Here is a 14,983-nt window from a genome sequence, read left to right on the forward strand (position 1 = left end):
AACAGGGGAGGGGCAGAGAGAGGGAGACGCAGAATCCAAAACAGGCTCCAGGCTCCGAGCCATCAGCCCAGAGCCTGACGCGGGGCTCGAACTCACAAGCCATGAGATCATGACCTGAGCCGAACTCGGACGCTTAACCAACTGAGCCACCCAGGCGCCCCAATTTCTTCTTCTTATAAAGACGCCAGATATACTGGATTAGGGCCCACCCTAGCCACCTCATTTTATCTGAAATTGTCCCTTTAAAGACCCTACTCCTGTAGTCACCTTGAGAGTCCTGGCCGTATCCCTTCTGCCAATTCCTTCTAGGTTCCTAGTGTCCTGGTGTCTTGTCCAGCTTCCCACTGGACAGTAAGTGGTGTGTCCTGGCCGGTCAAATTCCCCCCCCCTACCCCATCTCCTCTCAGAAGAGAATGGACTTCTCCCTATGTGTTTGGAGAATGCAAGGCAACATAAGTTAATGAAAGACTGCCTCCCCATGTTTAGAGAAACACAACTAAAATGTAAGGATTCAGGGGCGCCTGGGTGGCTCAGTCAGTTGGGCATCCGACTTCAGCTCAGGTCATGATCTCACAGTCTGTGAGTTCGAGACCCGCATCAGGTTCTGTGCTGACAGCTCGGAGCCTGGAGCCTGCTTTGGATGCTGTGTCTCCCTCTCTCTCTGCCCCTCCCCTGTTCACAGTCTATCTCTCTCTCTCTCAAAAATGAATAAATGTTAAAACAATTATAAAAATAAATAAAATAAAATAAAATAAAATAAAATAAAATAAAATAAAATGTAGGGGTACCTAGATGGCCCAGTTGGTTAAGCTTCCAAAATTGACCTAGGTTGTGATCTCACGGTTCATGAATTCAAGCCCCGTATCAGGCTCTGTGCTGACAGGGCAGAGCCCGCTTGGGATTCTCTCTCCCTCTCTCCCTGCCCCGCCCTGCATGGTATCTCTCTCTCTCTCTCTTCCTCTCAAATATATAAGCTTAAAAAAATAAAATGGAAAGATTCAGAAAGGGTGAAATGACAAGATGTCAAAAGAGATACCATGCACCATGCAAGCACTAAAGAAAAGAAAGCTGGTGTTGGTGTCCTAAAATCAGATGAATGAGTCTTTGAGGCAAAAGGCATTAAGAATGGGCACTTTGTAGGGCGCCTGCGTGGCTCAGTCAGTTTAGCGTCCTACTCGTGCTCAGGTCATGATCTCAAGGTTCGTGAGTTCCAGCCTGCTTCAGATCCTCTGCCCCCCTCTCTCTCTGCCCCTCCCCCTCTCGTGCGGGCACCCTCTCTCTCAAAAATAAACAAACATTCGGGGCGCCTGGGTGGCTCAGTCGGTTGAGCATCCGACTTCAGCTCAGGTCATGATCTCGCGGTCCGTGAGTTCGAGCCCCGCGTCAGGCTCTGTGCTGACAGCTCAGAGCCTGGAGCCTGCTTCAGATTCTGTGTCTCCCTCTCTCTCTGCCCCTCCCCCGTTCATGCTGTGTCTCTCTCTGTCTCAAAAATAAATAAACATTAAATAAATAAATAAATAAATAAACATTAAAAACAGTGGGCACTTCATAAAGATCAAAGGCTTAATTCACACACACCCCAAATATACAAGTGTAATATGTAGGCATCTACAAATGGAATTTTGAAACACACAAAGCACAAATAATCGCAGAATTACAGTTACTTGTCACAGAGAGCTCCAGGTGCTGGACACTTACTGTTTTACAGTGACTCTTGAGGCCGTGCCCGGGGCTAGTGTGTGACCTCGTGAGCAGGGAAGGGATGCCCACCACGTGGATTCCGAGGGAGGGAGGACAGTGGGCCTCCTCACACCCCCTTCTAGCCTCCCCCATCTCCCAGGTCCTGATGCCCCCCCCCCCCCCCGCCCCACCGGCAGCACTGACTTCCACGGACATGTACAGCCTGTGATTCAGGTGGTCTGGCCCAAAGGAAGGAACCCTTTTTCACTTTGCAAAAAAAATGACCCCAGAAGGGGAGGGGCATTGGCAGGAAGGAAGGAGATGGGGCTCGAGCCCTGCACAGGGTGTGAATTTGGGCGAGGCTCTCACCCTCTCTGGCCTCTAGGCCCAGGGTCCCCAGCAGTGGAGATGCGGTGGTGGATGGCTGATTCCCAAGGGCTGCCCCGGCCCTGACAGCGTCTGCGTGCGAGGTTCCTTCTCTGACGAGGGCCACTGTTCTGACATCACTGTCACCTTCCTGTCGGGGCCTCCTCTCAGTCTTGCAGCTCTTAGCTTCTGAGAGACAAACCCGGAGAAACAGGCTCCCCGGGGACCCGGCACCTCCAAGCCCAGACATGCTTCTGCTGCTGTTGGCCCTGCTCTGGGGGAGGGAGGGGGCCGAGGGCCAGAGGGGGGCCGAGAGGGGCCCACAGGGGGATTACAGGCTGCAAGTGCAGGACGCAAAGGGGCAGGAGGGCCTGTGTGTGCGAGTTCCCTGCAAATGCTTCTATCCCCGGAAAGGCTGGTCTGAGTCTACCCCAGCTCTCGGCTACTGGTTCCGGAAAGGGGCCGGTGTACAACAGGATGTTCTAGTGGCCACAAACAACCCAGATGGAAAAGTGTGGCAGGAGTCCCAGGGCCGATTCCGCCTCTTCGGAAACCCCCAGGACTACGACTGCTCCCTGGACATCAGAGATGTACGGAGAGGGGACTCGGGGACATATGTCTTCAGGGTGGAGAGAGGGCCTTCTGTGAGATATACTTACACACGTGACCAGCTCTCCGTGCGTGTGACAGGTAAGGAGCAGATTGTGGGAGAAGCCACAGGGGAAGGTTGGGGGTCCCAGGACAACCCGGGAGGGGCTGGGGGTGATGCATGTTGGGGCTCAGAGGCAGGGGCTGGACCAAAGCTTGAGGCTTCTCTCAAGGCTGCACCTCGGACCCTCCTCCTGATCCCCGTGTCTCCCCATCTCCCCCCAGCCCTGACCCAGACACCTGACATCCTTATCTCGGGGACCCTGGAGTCTGGACGCCCCAGTAACCTGACCTGCTCTGTGCCCTGGGCCTGTGCGTGGGGCACGCCCCCCATCTTCTCCTGGACGTCAGTGGCCCTCGCCTCCCTGGGCCCCAAGACCCACTTCTCCTCTGTGCTCACCCTCACCCCACGGCTCCAGGACCACGGCACCGACCTCACCTGTCAGGTGACCTTGCCTGGGACCGGAGTGACCACAATGAGGACCATTCACCTCAACGTGTCCTGTGAGAACCGGGCCAGGGCCACCCGGATCCCTGATGGGGTCCTGAGGGCAGTTGGCTGGGGGGTCAGGGCCTGGGACCTTGGGTGTCGGGTCCTGGCATGTGGGCTGGGAGGGGGTCAGGAGGATCTCCACCCTCTTCCCATTTCGGCAGCTCCCTTGGGGACTGAGGGCCAATGTCCACCAGCCCTCTCCGTTGACGCCAATCTGCCATGTCTTTCTGTCCCAGATTCTCCGTGGAACTTGACCGTCACTGTCTTCCAAGAAAATGGCACAGGTAGGATAGGGGCTCCTCCTAGGGTGCAGGGAGCAAGGGCAGGGCCGGGTCCCTCTTGTGGGTCCCCCAGGGGCCCTCCCCCTCCCCGGCCCCCATGGCCCTCTGAGCAGCTGTCCCCTTCGGCCCCTCCCTCCCCCACTTCTGCCCTCCCCCCTGTTATCAGGAGAGCAAGAACAGGGCGACACTCACCCGGCAGAACTGCCCCTTATCATGCACCTCCGGACGCCCTCACCTTTCATTTTCCTGCCAACCGTTTCTCTGAGGACTTTTGAACAGCGCATCTATTTACACGGACACGCATTCATAACGCACAGCAAGGTCGGCCTCAGATGTCCAGTTCCCTCCCGGAAAGTGTCTCGTGTCCAGAGGCTGCTCTGAGCCTCAGTGTGTCTGCTAAGGATCTGAGGGGCCCTTTGCCGTCAGTAGCACAGACTGTCCTCCTTCTGCTCTGTGACTGCGCAGTGTTCCTTCACGTGGGCGGGTTCTGCTTCTGCGTGCGCCTTCCACTAACGGAACATCACGGCGTTCCTTTTATTCTATTAACCCAAACGCTGCCATCGGTAATCTCGTACTCGTACCCACTTTCTCAGGAGTGTGTCCGTGCCTTTGGGATAAATTCCTGAAAGTTAAGTAGCTGGGTCACGTGTTCAATTTTTTTCTTATTGAGGCCTAACAACTTGACATACAACAACTTATTAGTTTCAGGTGTGTAACGTCAGGATTGGATATTTGTATATGTTGCAAAATGATCGCCTTGGTGAAACTGGGAACATCATCGTACATAGTTACAAATTTTTTGTTTCTTGTTTTGAGGGCTTCAAGATCTATTCTCTCGGCAACTTTCTTTTTTTTTTTTTCAACGTTTATTTATTTTTGGGACAGAGAGAGACAGAGCATGAACGGGGGAGGGGCAGAGAGAGAGGGAGACACAGAATCGGAAACAGGCTCCAGGCTCTGAGCCATCAGCCCAGAGCCTGACGCGGGGCTTGAACTCACGGACCGCGAGATCGTGACCTGGCTGAAGTCGGACGCTTAACCGACTGCGCCACCCAGGCGCCCCTCGGCAACTTTCTAATATGCACAACGCGGTATTGTTAACTATAATCACCTTGTTGTACATTACATCCCCAGGATTTATTTATTTTATAACTGGAAGTTTTTACCTTTATAAAAAAAAAACCTTTAATGTTTATTTTATATTATTTTTAAAAAAACGTTTAATGGTTATTTATTTTTGAGAGAAAAAGAGAGACAGAATGCAAGTAGTGGAGGGGCCGAGAGAGAGGGAGACACAGAATCTGAAGAAGGCTCCGGGCTCTGAGCTGTCATCACAGAGCCTGATGCAGGGCTCAAACTCACGAGCTGTGAGATCATGACCTGAGCCGAAGTCGGATGCTTAACCGACTGAGCCACCCAGGCACCCCAGTTTGTACCTTTTTAAAATGTTTATTTATTTATTGGGGGGGGGGTGGGGAAGGGAGGGGCAGACAGAGAGGAAGAGGGAGAGAATCCCAAGCAGGCTCCGAGCTGTCAGCTCAGAGCCAGATGTGGGGCTCGAACGCACAAACTTCGAGATCATGACCTGAACCCAAGTCAGTGGCTTAACCAACTGAGCCGCCCAGGTGCCACCCCCCCACACACACACCACTTTGAGTTTGTAAAAATAAACTGTCTGCCTTTCCTCCTGTGGTGTCCTCTCTGAAGGCCCTCCTCTATCCCACACTCCTTAGCGCCGATTCAGTAGGTCCTCTTAGATGTTCTTTGGACATGTTCTGTCCTTGGTTGTCTTTGCACTCTCTGTTCTTCCTTCTTGCCCTGCCCTTCCCAGCCCCGTCATCATTTTGCCGCCCCTGCTTGCCTCTCACACTTGACTTCCGAAGCTGCCTCCTCCAGGAGGCCCTCCTGGATCTGCCAGTCTCATTTACATTGCCAGCTCCAAGGCTGCCCAGCCCAGTGTCCCCACCACCTCAACATGAGTCAGGTGGTGTTGGGAGCTCCTGTTCCTGGGTCCTTGTTCCCCACCAGACCATGAGTTTCTAAGAGTAAGACCCCTTGGGGTACCTGGGTGGCTCAGTCAGTTAAGCGTCCGACTTCGGCTCGGGTTATGATCTCACGGTTAGTGAGTTCAAGCCTCGCTTCGGGCTCAGTGCTGACAGCTGAGAGCCTGGAGCCCGCTTCAGATTCTGTGTCTCCCTCTCTCTCGCTGCCCCTCCCCCCGCCTCGTGCTCTGTCTCTCAAAACTAAGTAAATGTAAAAAAAAAAAAAAAAATTTAAGACTAAGTCCCCTTGGAGATGACTTGTTAAGTCAGTAAACAGGTATCAAGTGGAAATCCGAAGAAAGGACAGAGTTTGCTGGGTCAGTGTGGGTCCTGATGGAAGGACGCGGCATTTAGGGCAGGAATGACCACGTGCACGGGTGTCCTGAAGGCCCAGGACCCTCTGCCTGTGCTTCCTGGGGCCTGAATCCGGCCAGACAGAGTCCATCAGGGCAGAGATAAAGCTATGTCAGAGATAAAGTGCAGAGAAAGAAGGGGCCTGAGCAGCCTCTGGGCTTATGCTCAGTTCCTCTCCCTGGACCCCTCTCCCAAAGGGAGACTCCCAGAGTCTCGATCTCAGTCCGGGTCTGTGTGTCTGAGTCTGCCCCTCTCTGCTGGTGTCCACCTGTATCAATTTCTTTGTCTCTCTGACCCTCAGTCTCTTTTTCTCCACCACCACAGCCCTTGGAGAATGGCTCATCTCTTTCAGTCCTGGAGGACCAGTCCCTGCACCTGGTCTGTGTCAACAGCAACCCCCCCAGTCAGGCTGAGCTGGGCCCCGGGGAGCTGACCCTGTGCTCCTCAAAGCCCTGGAACCCTGGGGTGCTGGAGCTGCCTCGGGCACAGGAGAGAGATGAAGGGGAATACACCTGCTGAGCTCGGAGTGCGGTGGGCTCCCAGCACGCCTCCCTGAGCCTCTCTCTGCAGGGTGACTGTCCAGGGGCTGCACAGTGGACCCTAATCCCTCAATGCCATTTGGCTCACTGGTCCCCGAGCAGGCAGCCCCAGAGCCCGCTGTCCAGTTGCCGGAAGGCCAGGGCACGGGGTAGCGTGCGGCTCAGGCACATGGGGTGCCACAGCGGTGACGCAGGGGGGCCTGGGGGACCGATGTCCAGAGACCAGCCGGGAGCAGAGGACACGGTGTAGCAGTCAAGCTCATGAATCCACGAATCCATCCTCCTTCGCCTCATCGTCCTCGTGTGAGCACTGCCCCAGGGGGAGGGGAGGCCTGAGGAGGGTAGGGATTGTGGCCGAGTCCCAGAACCAGCGCAGGAGGGACTGAACAGGTCAGAGGGCAGGGCAGGGGGGAGGCTGACCAGGTGTGAGGATTCCACAGTGTCCAGGACGGGACGGGCTGCGCCTGCTGTGCTCATAGCCGTCTACGGGGCCAGACCTGCACTCTCCCACCTCGTCTGCCCTCCAGCCCCTTCCCTGGGAACCGGAGTGAATCAGTTGGCCCTGCATTCCCAGGACCAGACCGAAAGGCCCCGGTGTCTTCTCTCAGACTGAGATGCCTCAGGAAGGAGAAGCCAGGCCTGCAGGGGGCGTGGAGGAGGCCAACACCACCCCCAGTTAATCCCTCAGGTGAGTGATGTGGGCAGCTCACCACCCAACATCCCACCATCACCTCCTCCAGGATGGCCCCAGGATTGCTTCACTCAGCACGGCCGAGGTTGAGCTGCCACGTTCCTCTTGAACCTTCTTCTCCGCTGGGATCCCCTCACAGGGCTGGCATGGTCTCATCTCTAAGGCCAGAACCGGGGGTGTGGTTCTCCACCGTGACCTCCCTCCCTTCTGCCTGGTCCACTACATCGCCTGGTCTTGTCCGTCCTTCCTCTAAGCTCATCCTAGCTCCCATCTCGTCCCCATCCTGACCCTGCTTGTTCCTGTGGCCTCCTCTTTTTCCCGGGCCTCTAACACACCTGTCTCTTGCCTCCCCCTCCGTCCTCAACACATTGAGTCTCGGGACGCCATTATCATCCACTTTCTCCACAGTATGAAGACCTAGGATTCCTCTCCACAGTCCGAACTGAGGGGCAAACAGGCTAGATTTGAAGACCTGATGTGGTCTCTTTCCCACTGAACTCTCCACCCAGGTCCCTACCTCTCCCTGCATCTTACAACGTCTCCACACCCAGCCGGGTTAGGGTTTTCCTGACTCTGAGACTTTGCCTATGCTGTTCCTTCTCCTGAAATGCCGTTCCCTCCCCATTCCTGCCTCTCCAAGTCCTAATTACCTTCAGGATCAGTCTTCAATGCCACTCACCTGTGTGTGTGTGTGTGTGTGTGTGTGTGTGTGTGTGTGCATATGTGCGCACCTGTGTGCATATGTATGGTTGTATGGTTTTGAGTGGAAGAGTGATAGCCAGTCATTTACTCATAGACTTATTTTTTAAAAATATTTGTTTCTTTTCTTTTTTTTAAGTTTACTTACTTATTTATTTTGAGAGACAGAGGGAGAGAGCACCAGCGGGGGAGGGCAGAGAGAAGGAAAGACAGAATCCCAAGCAGGCTCCACGCCATCAGCGCAGAACCCGATGCAGGGCTCGAACTCACCAACTGTGAGATCACGACCCGAGCCAAGATCAAGAGTTGGAGGCTTAACCAAGGAGCCCCACTCGTAGACTCGTCCGGAAGTATCGTTGAACACCTGCTACGTGCCAGCATTTTCATGGGTGCCAGGGTACAACCATGAACACAACTTCAAAATCTCTGTCATCCAAAGGACTTGAGTCGGGGCGCCTGGGGGGCTCAGTCGGTTGAGCATCCGACTTCAGCTCAGGTCTTGATCTCTCGGTCCATAGTTCATAGTTGGAGCCCCGCATCGTGCTCCGTGCTGACAGCTCAGAGCCTGGAGCCTGTTTCTGATTTTGTGTCTCCCCCTCTCTCTCTGCCCCTCATCCACTCACACTCTGTCTCTGTCTCTCAAAAATAAATACACATTAAAAAATTTTTCAAAGGACTTGAATAGACACTTCGGCAAAGAAGATACACAAACCCCCAAGGAGCACATGAAAAAAATAATCCACATCATTAGTCACTAGCGAGATGCAAGTCTAAACCACAGCTGTTAGGACAGATGTTCTACTTAAAAGAAGAAGAAAGAAGGAAACCAGTGTTGGCAAAGATGTGGACACGTCGGAACCCATGCACATGGCTTGCAGGAATGAAAAATGGTGCAGCCTTGTGGAAAACTCTTTGGACTTTCCTTCAAGAGTTAAACACGGGGGCACCGGGGTGGGCTCATTCAGTCAGTCGAGTGTCTGACTCTTGATTTTGGCTCAGGTCATGATCTCACCCTTGTGGGATCGAGCTCTGCATCAGACTCCACGCTGACAATGCAGAGCCTGCCTGGGATTCTCTCTCTCTCTCTCTCTCTCTCTCCTTCTCTATCTGCCCCTCCCCCTCCCCTGTGTGTGTTGTGTGTGTGTGCGTGTGTGTAATTAGTATTAGAATGACCATATGGCCCAGTGGCCCCACCTCTGGGTGCATATACAGGATTGAGAGCAGGGGCCAAGAGATATTTACACACCCATGTTCGTAGCAGTATTATTCACGATAGCCAGGTAAAAAGCAGCCCAAGTGTCCCTCAACAGCTGAACAGATAAACGAAATGTGTTCTAACCCATCATGGAATATTATTCAGCCTTAAAAAGGGCAGAAATTCTGACACATGCCGCCACACGGATGAACCCTGAGGACGTTATGGCCGATTGAAATGATTCCACTTATGCGAGGTCTCTAAAGTAGTCAAATTCCTGGAGACAGGAAGTACAACAGTGGTTTCCGGGGCTGGGGGGAGGGGGAAATGGGGGGTGGTTCCTTAACGGGAACCGCTTTAAGTTCTGCAGCTTGAAAAGAGTTGTTCCTGTTTACCGCAAGTCCAAAATAATCTTGCACTTGGATTTTTAGAAAATAACCAGTAGGCCACCAGGACACATAGCAAAGTCACAGATGCCTGCAGCTCTGCACCCCACGGGGACAGCACCGTCGTCTAGGGAGGAAGCGGTACCATGGGTGGGGACCCTGTCACCGGATTGACCTGGTCAGACTCATCTGTCATGTTTCCAGCTCCCCCAATACAGATGTTCACTAAGCATTTGGGGAATGGATGAATGAATGAATGAATGGTTCCTGCCTTCGCTTCACCCAGCGTCCCTTCTTTCCTTCTACCCCGGCTGTTCACAGACCTCAAGAGTCCTCCACCTTGCAGGACCGACCACTCGAGGGTCTGGATGAGGCTCTGACCCTCCAGGTGTAGACAGCAGTTGACTAGCTCCCTGGTGGAGACAACACTGCTCAGACAAGCACCTCAGATGGGAAGATCTTAGGAGACTCACCGTGTCCTACGCCTCACATGCTCTCAGAGGTCCTGGTCCAGGCCCCGTTGGTGGAGGGAAGAGTGGAGATGGGGGGCAGGACACAGCGTTCTGCTCCTGGTCTCTCCTCCCTGGGTCTCCAGGAGAGAGCGCGGGGGTCACCAGCACCTTGCAGATGGGAGGTGAGCTCCGCAGAGGCAGCTCCCCTTTTGCGAAATCGTGAGGCCTCGTGCTCCTCCCCAGCTTCCCGTGGGCCCCCCTCAGCCTCCCTCTGCCTTCCCTTCTTCACCCACAGGAAGCCCAGACATCTGTCTCTAAGATGTTGTTGCCTCTGCTGCTGCCCCTGTTGTGGGCAGGTGAGTGGGCGGAGGGGAGAGGGCCAGGCGGGCGGGGGCCGCTACTGACCCTCGATTCCCTGCAGGGTCCCAGGCTCAGGAGAGGAGGTACTGGCTGCAGGTTCTGGAGTCACTGGTGGTGCAGGAGGGTCTGTGCGTCTCCGTGCCCTGCAATTTCCTCTATCCCCTGAATAGTTGGAATGACTCTTACCCTGTGCACGGCTACTGGTTCCGGGAAGGGGCCAATGTAGCACAGGATGCTCCAGTGGCCACAAACAACCCGGGTCGAAAAGTGCAGAAGGAGACCCAGGGTCGATTCCGCCTCCTTGGAAACCCCCGGGACTACGACTGCTCCCTGGACATCAGAGACGCACGGAGAAGGGACTCGGGGACATACTTCTTTAGGGTGGAGAGAGGGCCTTCTGTGAGATATAGTTTCCTACAGAACCGGCTCTCTGTGCGTGTAACAGGTAAGGAGTGGGGTCAAGGAGAGGACCTGCATGGGTCCTGAGGGCCCCAGGGCAGGCCCGGGAGGGGACCCCCTGATTTCCATCCTGGCTGGGAGGAAACGGCTGGCCTGGTGTAGAGGCTGCTTCTGGGGGCACACGCAGGGCCTGGGTCTCTGTCTCTCTTTCTCCCTCAGCTCTCACACGGACACCTGACATCCACATCCAGGGGCCCCTAGAATCTGGCCAGCCCAAGAAGATTACCTGTAGCGTGCCCTGGGCCTGTAAGAGGGGGACGCCGCCGACCTTCTCCTGGATCGGGGATGCCCTCACCTCCCTGGGCCACAGGACACACTTCTCCTCGGTGCTCACCCTCACCCCGTGGCCCCAGGACCACGGCACCGACCTCACCTGTCGAGTGAGATTCCCCGGAGCTAACGTGAGCACAGAGAGGACCATCCAGCTCAACGTGTCCTGTGAGTGCCAGGCCAGGACGCCAGGGTCCCTGAGGACAGTGGGTGCTGGGGGTGGGGGAGGCAGGGCTTGGGTGGGATACTTGGGGAGTATTCTTGGAAGCACAGGTTCAAATGGAGAGAATACCCGCCCCCCCCCCCGCCCCGCTCGTGACCACCTCACAATACTGCAGGTGACCAATTATTCGTTCCTGTTCCAGATCCTCCGCAGAACCTGATCATCCGCATCTTCAGGGGAAATAGCACAGGTGGGAGAGACCTGGGGCATAACTGATGTCTCAGAGGTCAGATAAGGGAATGTTGTAAGGGTCCGATGGAATGAAACCCCATGGCTCCTTCTCCCCTCCCTGGTCCCGCCCCCTGGCCGGACTCTCTAGAATCACTGGGAGTCCTATTCCACCATTTGCTGTCACCACGGCCGCCTCCTCTCCCCTGACCTCTCTCCCCTCCTTGCCATCATTCCCTTTTCCTGATTCTCCGCTTCTCCTCTGACCATGACATTGCACTGTCCCACAAGGCCTCTTAAATACAGCTTCCTGTTGCCAGGCTCCGGGCCTCTGGCTGCTTCCTGCGTGACCCCGTGGGTAAGCCCGTCCCCTGGTGCCTCCAGTCCTACGTCTGCCCTGAAGACCCTCACAGATCTCTGTCCCGTCCCGATCGTCCTGAGTGCACTCCCCTGCCACTGGTGGGAGGGCCTTCCTCCTGAACAACCTGAGTCAATATCCTGGAAGTCACTTTAGACATTTCTGTGCCTCGCCCAACACTCCCCATGACTCAGTGAGTTTTGCAAACTGGACTTCCTGAAAATGGCACAGTGGCTCTCTTCCTCCACCCCCACAGCAGCAGCCCCACCTCGGGCCTCTGTCTCTCTTACCTGGACACAGCGAGACCACCTGCACCCTGGTCCAGCCTTCTCTGTTCAGTCTCTGTCCCCTCCCCGTCCTGCCCACTGCAGTTGGGCCCAAATGCATCTCTCCATGCCCCAGATCGGACCCTGTTCCTCCCCTGCTCAAAACCCTCCCATGGCTCCCCGTGGCCCTCAGGGGAAAGGCTGAGAGCATCACCTGCGTGTGAGCCTCCGAATCTTCCCTGCAAGTGGTCAGACCTACCTGTGTCCACACCCCTCCTCGGCATCACGCACCAAGTCCACGTCCTGGGATGTTCTCTGCCAGGTCTAGACTTGGCCAACTCTTGCTCAGAGGTCCATCTGCCTGTCCTGGGATCACCGGGTACCTGTCCTCCCTTCCCCTGATGGGTCTTCACTCTTACTTGCCTTAGCTTGGAACGCTTGTCTGCGAGACACTATATTCCACCCCCCCGTGTCTGTGGAAGGACGGAGGGAGAGAAGGGGCTCCCAGTCCTGCCCTTCTGACTCTCTCTGTCCCCTAGTCCCAGAGGCCCTGGGCAATGCCACCTCTCTGCGAGTTGAGGAGGGCCAGTCCCTACGCCTGGTCTGTGACACTGACAGCCACTTCCCCGCCAGGCTGAGCTGGTCCCGGGGAAGCCTGACCCTGAGCCCCTCCCAGCCTTCAGATCCCGGGGTCCTAGTGCTGCCCCGGCTGGTCTTGGGGGATGGAGGAGAATTCATCTGCCGAGCTCAGCACCCGTGGGGCTCCAACCACGTCTCCCTGAACCTAATTGTGCAGGGTGAGTGCACGCAGGACACCTGCATTCCGAGGTGGGGCTGTGGACAGGACCAAGGTGTGGACTTAAGGAAACTCACTCCCATCCTCTTGCCCCAGGAATCTCCTGTTCCTGCCCCCCGATATCTGGGGAGCCGTGGAACACCTGGCCTCTTGTCCTCACCCTGCTCAGAGGGGCCCTCATGGGGGCTGGCTTCCTTCTCACCTATGGCCTCACCTGGATCTACTACACCAGGTGAGAAGCCCTTTCTCAAGACGTCCCAGATTTGGGTGACCCCTTGGGTGACGTCACATTCCTTGTCCTCTCCAGAGCAAACCCTCCACGGAACTAGTCTCTCATTTCGGAACTGTGTTTTCCACCAGGTTCAGAGGCTCCAAAGAGGATAAGGCTGCTGGTTGTAAGTGAGCCCCCTTCCTCGCCGTGATGCCGATGCCCGACGGCTGAAGATCCATCCAACTGTCGCATCCCGAGACTCACCCTGGCACAGCTCTTGTGGAGCAAGGCGGTGCTGGATGGCGTGGCCCTGCCTCTTCTCCAGAACTAAAGTCTCTTCACCTCCGCTGCCCGAGAAGCTTCCTGGTGGTTCTGCACCAATGGCGGGAGAGGGCAAGTGAGGGGATGGATAAATCTTTGTTATTATTAATTTGAATGATGTAGCCCCTTTGTAACATTTTGCTTCTACCTTAATGTGGTTGGGATAAGCCCCTAATTCAACCCCATACTATATTGTTATAAATCTCATAATATTATTATTTTTAAAACAGCGAATGTTAAAGAGATCTTTTTTTCTCTCTTTTTTGATGTTTCCTTTCTTTTTTTTCTTCCTTCTTTTTGAATCCAAATTAGTTAACATATAGCATAATAATAATTTCAGGAATAGAATTTAGCGATTCATCGCCTACATAGAACACTCAATGCTCATCCCAACAGGTGCCCCCCTTAATGTCCCTTGCCCATTTAACCCCCACCCCCTCCCAATACCTCACCAGCAACCCTCAGATTGTTCTCTGTATTTAAGAGTCTCCTAAGATTTGTCTCCCTTTCTGCTTTTGTCTTATTTTTGCTTCCCTTCCCTTATGTTCATCTGTTTTGTCTCTTAAAGTCCTCCTATGAGCGAAGTCATAGGATATTTGTCTTTCTATGACTGACTAATTTTGCTTAGCATAATACCCTCCAGTTCCATCCACGTAGTTACAAATGGCAAGATGTCATTCCTTTCGATTGCCGAGTAATACTCCATTGTATATATATCCCGCATCTTCTTTATCCGTTCATCCATCGATGGACATCTGGGCTCTTTCCATACTTCGGCTATTGTTGATAGTGCTGCTATTAACATTGGGGTGTACGTGCCCCTTCGAAACAGCACACCTGTATCCTTTGGATAAATACCTAGTAGTGCAATTGCTGGGTCATAGGGTAGTTCTATATTTTTAATTTTTTGAGAAACCTCCATACTGTTTTCCAGAGCAGCTGCACCAGTTTGCATTCTCCACAGCAGTGCAAGAGGGTTCTTCTTTCTCCACATCCTCGCCAACATCTGTTGTTTCCTGAGTTGTTATAAAGAGATCTCTTTTGGGGCGCCTGGGTGGCACAGTCGGTTAAGCGTCCGACTTCAGCCAGGTCACGATCTCGCGGTCCGTGAGTTTGAGCCCCGCGTCGGGCTCTGGGCTGATGGCTCAGAGCCTGGAGCCCGTTTCTGATTCTGTGTCTCCCTCTCTCTCTGCCCCTCCCCCGTTCATGCTCTGTCTCTCTCTGTCCCCCCCCAAAAAATAAATAAATAAACGTTGAAAAAAAAATTAAAAAAAAAAGAAAAAGAAACCATTTCATGTTTATCCACATATTAACCACTCGATTGCTCTTAATTTCTTTGTATACATTAAGATTTCTCTACAGCATCACTTTCCTTGTGCCTGAAATATTTTCTTATATTTCTTGTGGCATAGGTATGCTGGTGATGAATTCTCTCAGCTCTTTTTTGTCTAAAAGCTTCTGTTTACATTAGCTTGGAAAGATATTTTTTATTGGGTAAAGAATTTTAGGATAGCATTGTCTTCCCTTTCAGTTCTTCAAATTCTTTTGGTTTTCATAGTTTCTTGTGAGAATTCTGTAATTCTTATCTTTCTTTGTTTGTAGTTTGTCTTTTTCTCTGGCTGGTTTTTATATTTTCTCTTTTTCCCTGGGTTTAAATCATTTGGTTAATATATGCCTTCGGGGGTGTGTGTGTGTGTGTGTGTGTGTGTGTGTGAAGGAAGAGAC

At 53.8% G+C, this 14,983-nt stretch overlaps 1 protein-coding gene across 2 annotated transcripts; it reads left to right on the forward strand.

Moving 5' to 3' along the window:
- The first annotated feature begins 1,443 nt into the window (after window positions 1-1,443).
- On the forward strand, window positions 1,444-7,982 carry LOC123578019 (sialic acid-binding Ig-like lectin 8). 2 transcript variants are annotated; one of them, XM_045440515.1, is made up of 5 exons: window positions 1,444-2,736; window positions 2,920-3,198; window positions 3,424-3,471; window positions 6,189-6,706; window positions 6,978-7,982. In XM_045440515.1, the coding sequence occupies exons 1-4, from the start codon at window positions 2,295-2,297 to the stop codon at window positions 6,275-6,277; spliced, it is 858 nt and encodes a 285-aa protein (XP_045296471.1). In that variant the 5' UTR covers window positions 1,444-2,294; the 3' UTR covers window positions 6,278-6,706; window positions 6,978-7,982. The 2 variants fall into 2 exon arrangements, with proteins under 2 accessions (XP_045296471.1, XP_045296473.1); XM_045440517.1 differs by having other exon boundaries at window positions 7,012-7,982.
- Window positions 7,983-14,983: the final 7,001 nt, after the last annotated feature.

Source organism: Leopardus geoffroyi, chromosome E2 (genome assembly GCF_018350155.1).
Source record: "Leopardus geoffroyi isolate Oge1 chromosome E2, O.geoffroyi_Oge1_pat1.0, whole genome shotgun sequence".
Classification (NCBI taxonomy): domain Eukaryota; kingdom Metazoa; phylum Chordata; class Mammalia; order Carnivora; family Felidae; genus Leopardus; species Leopardus geoffroyi.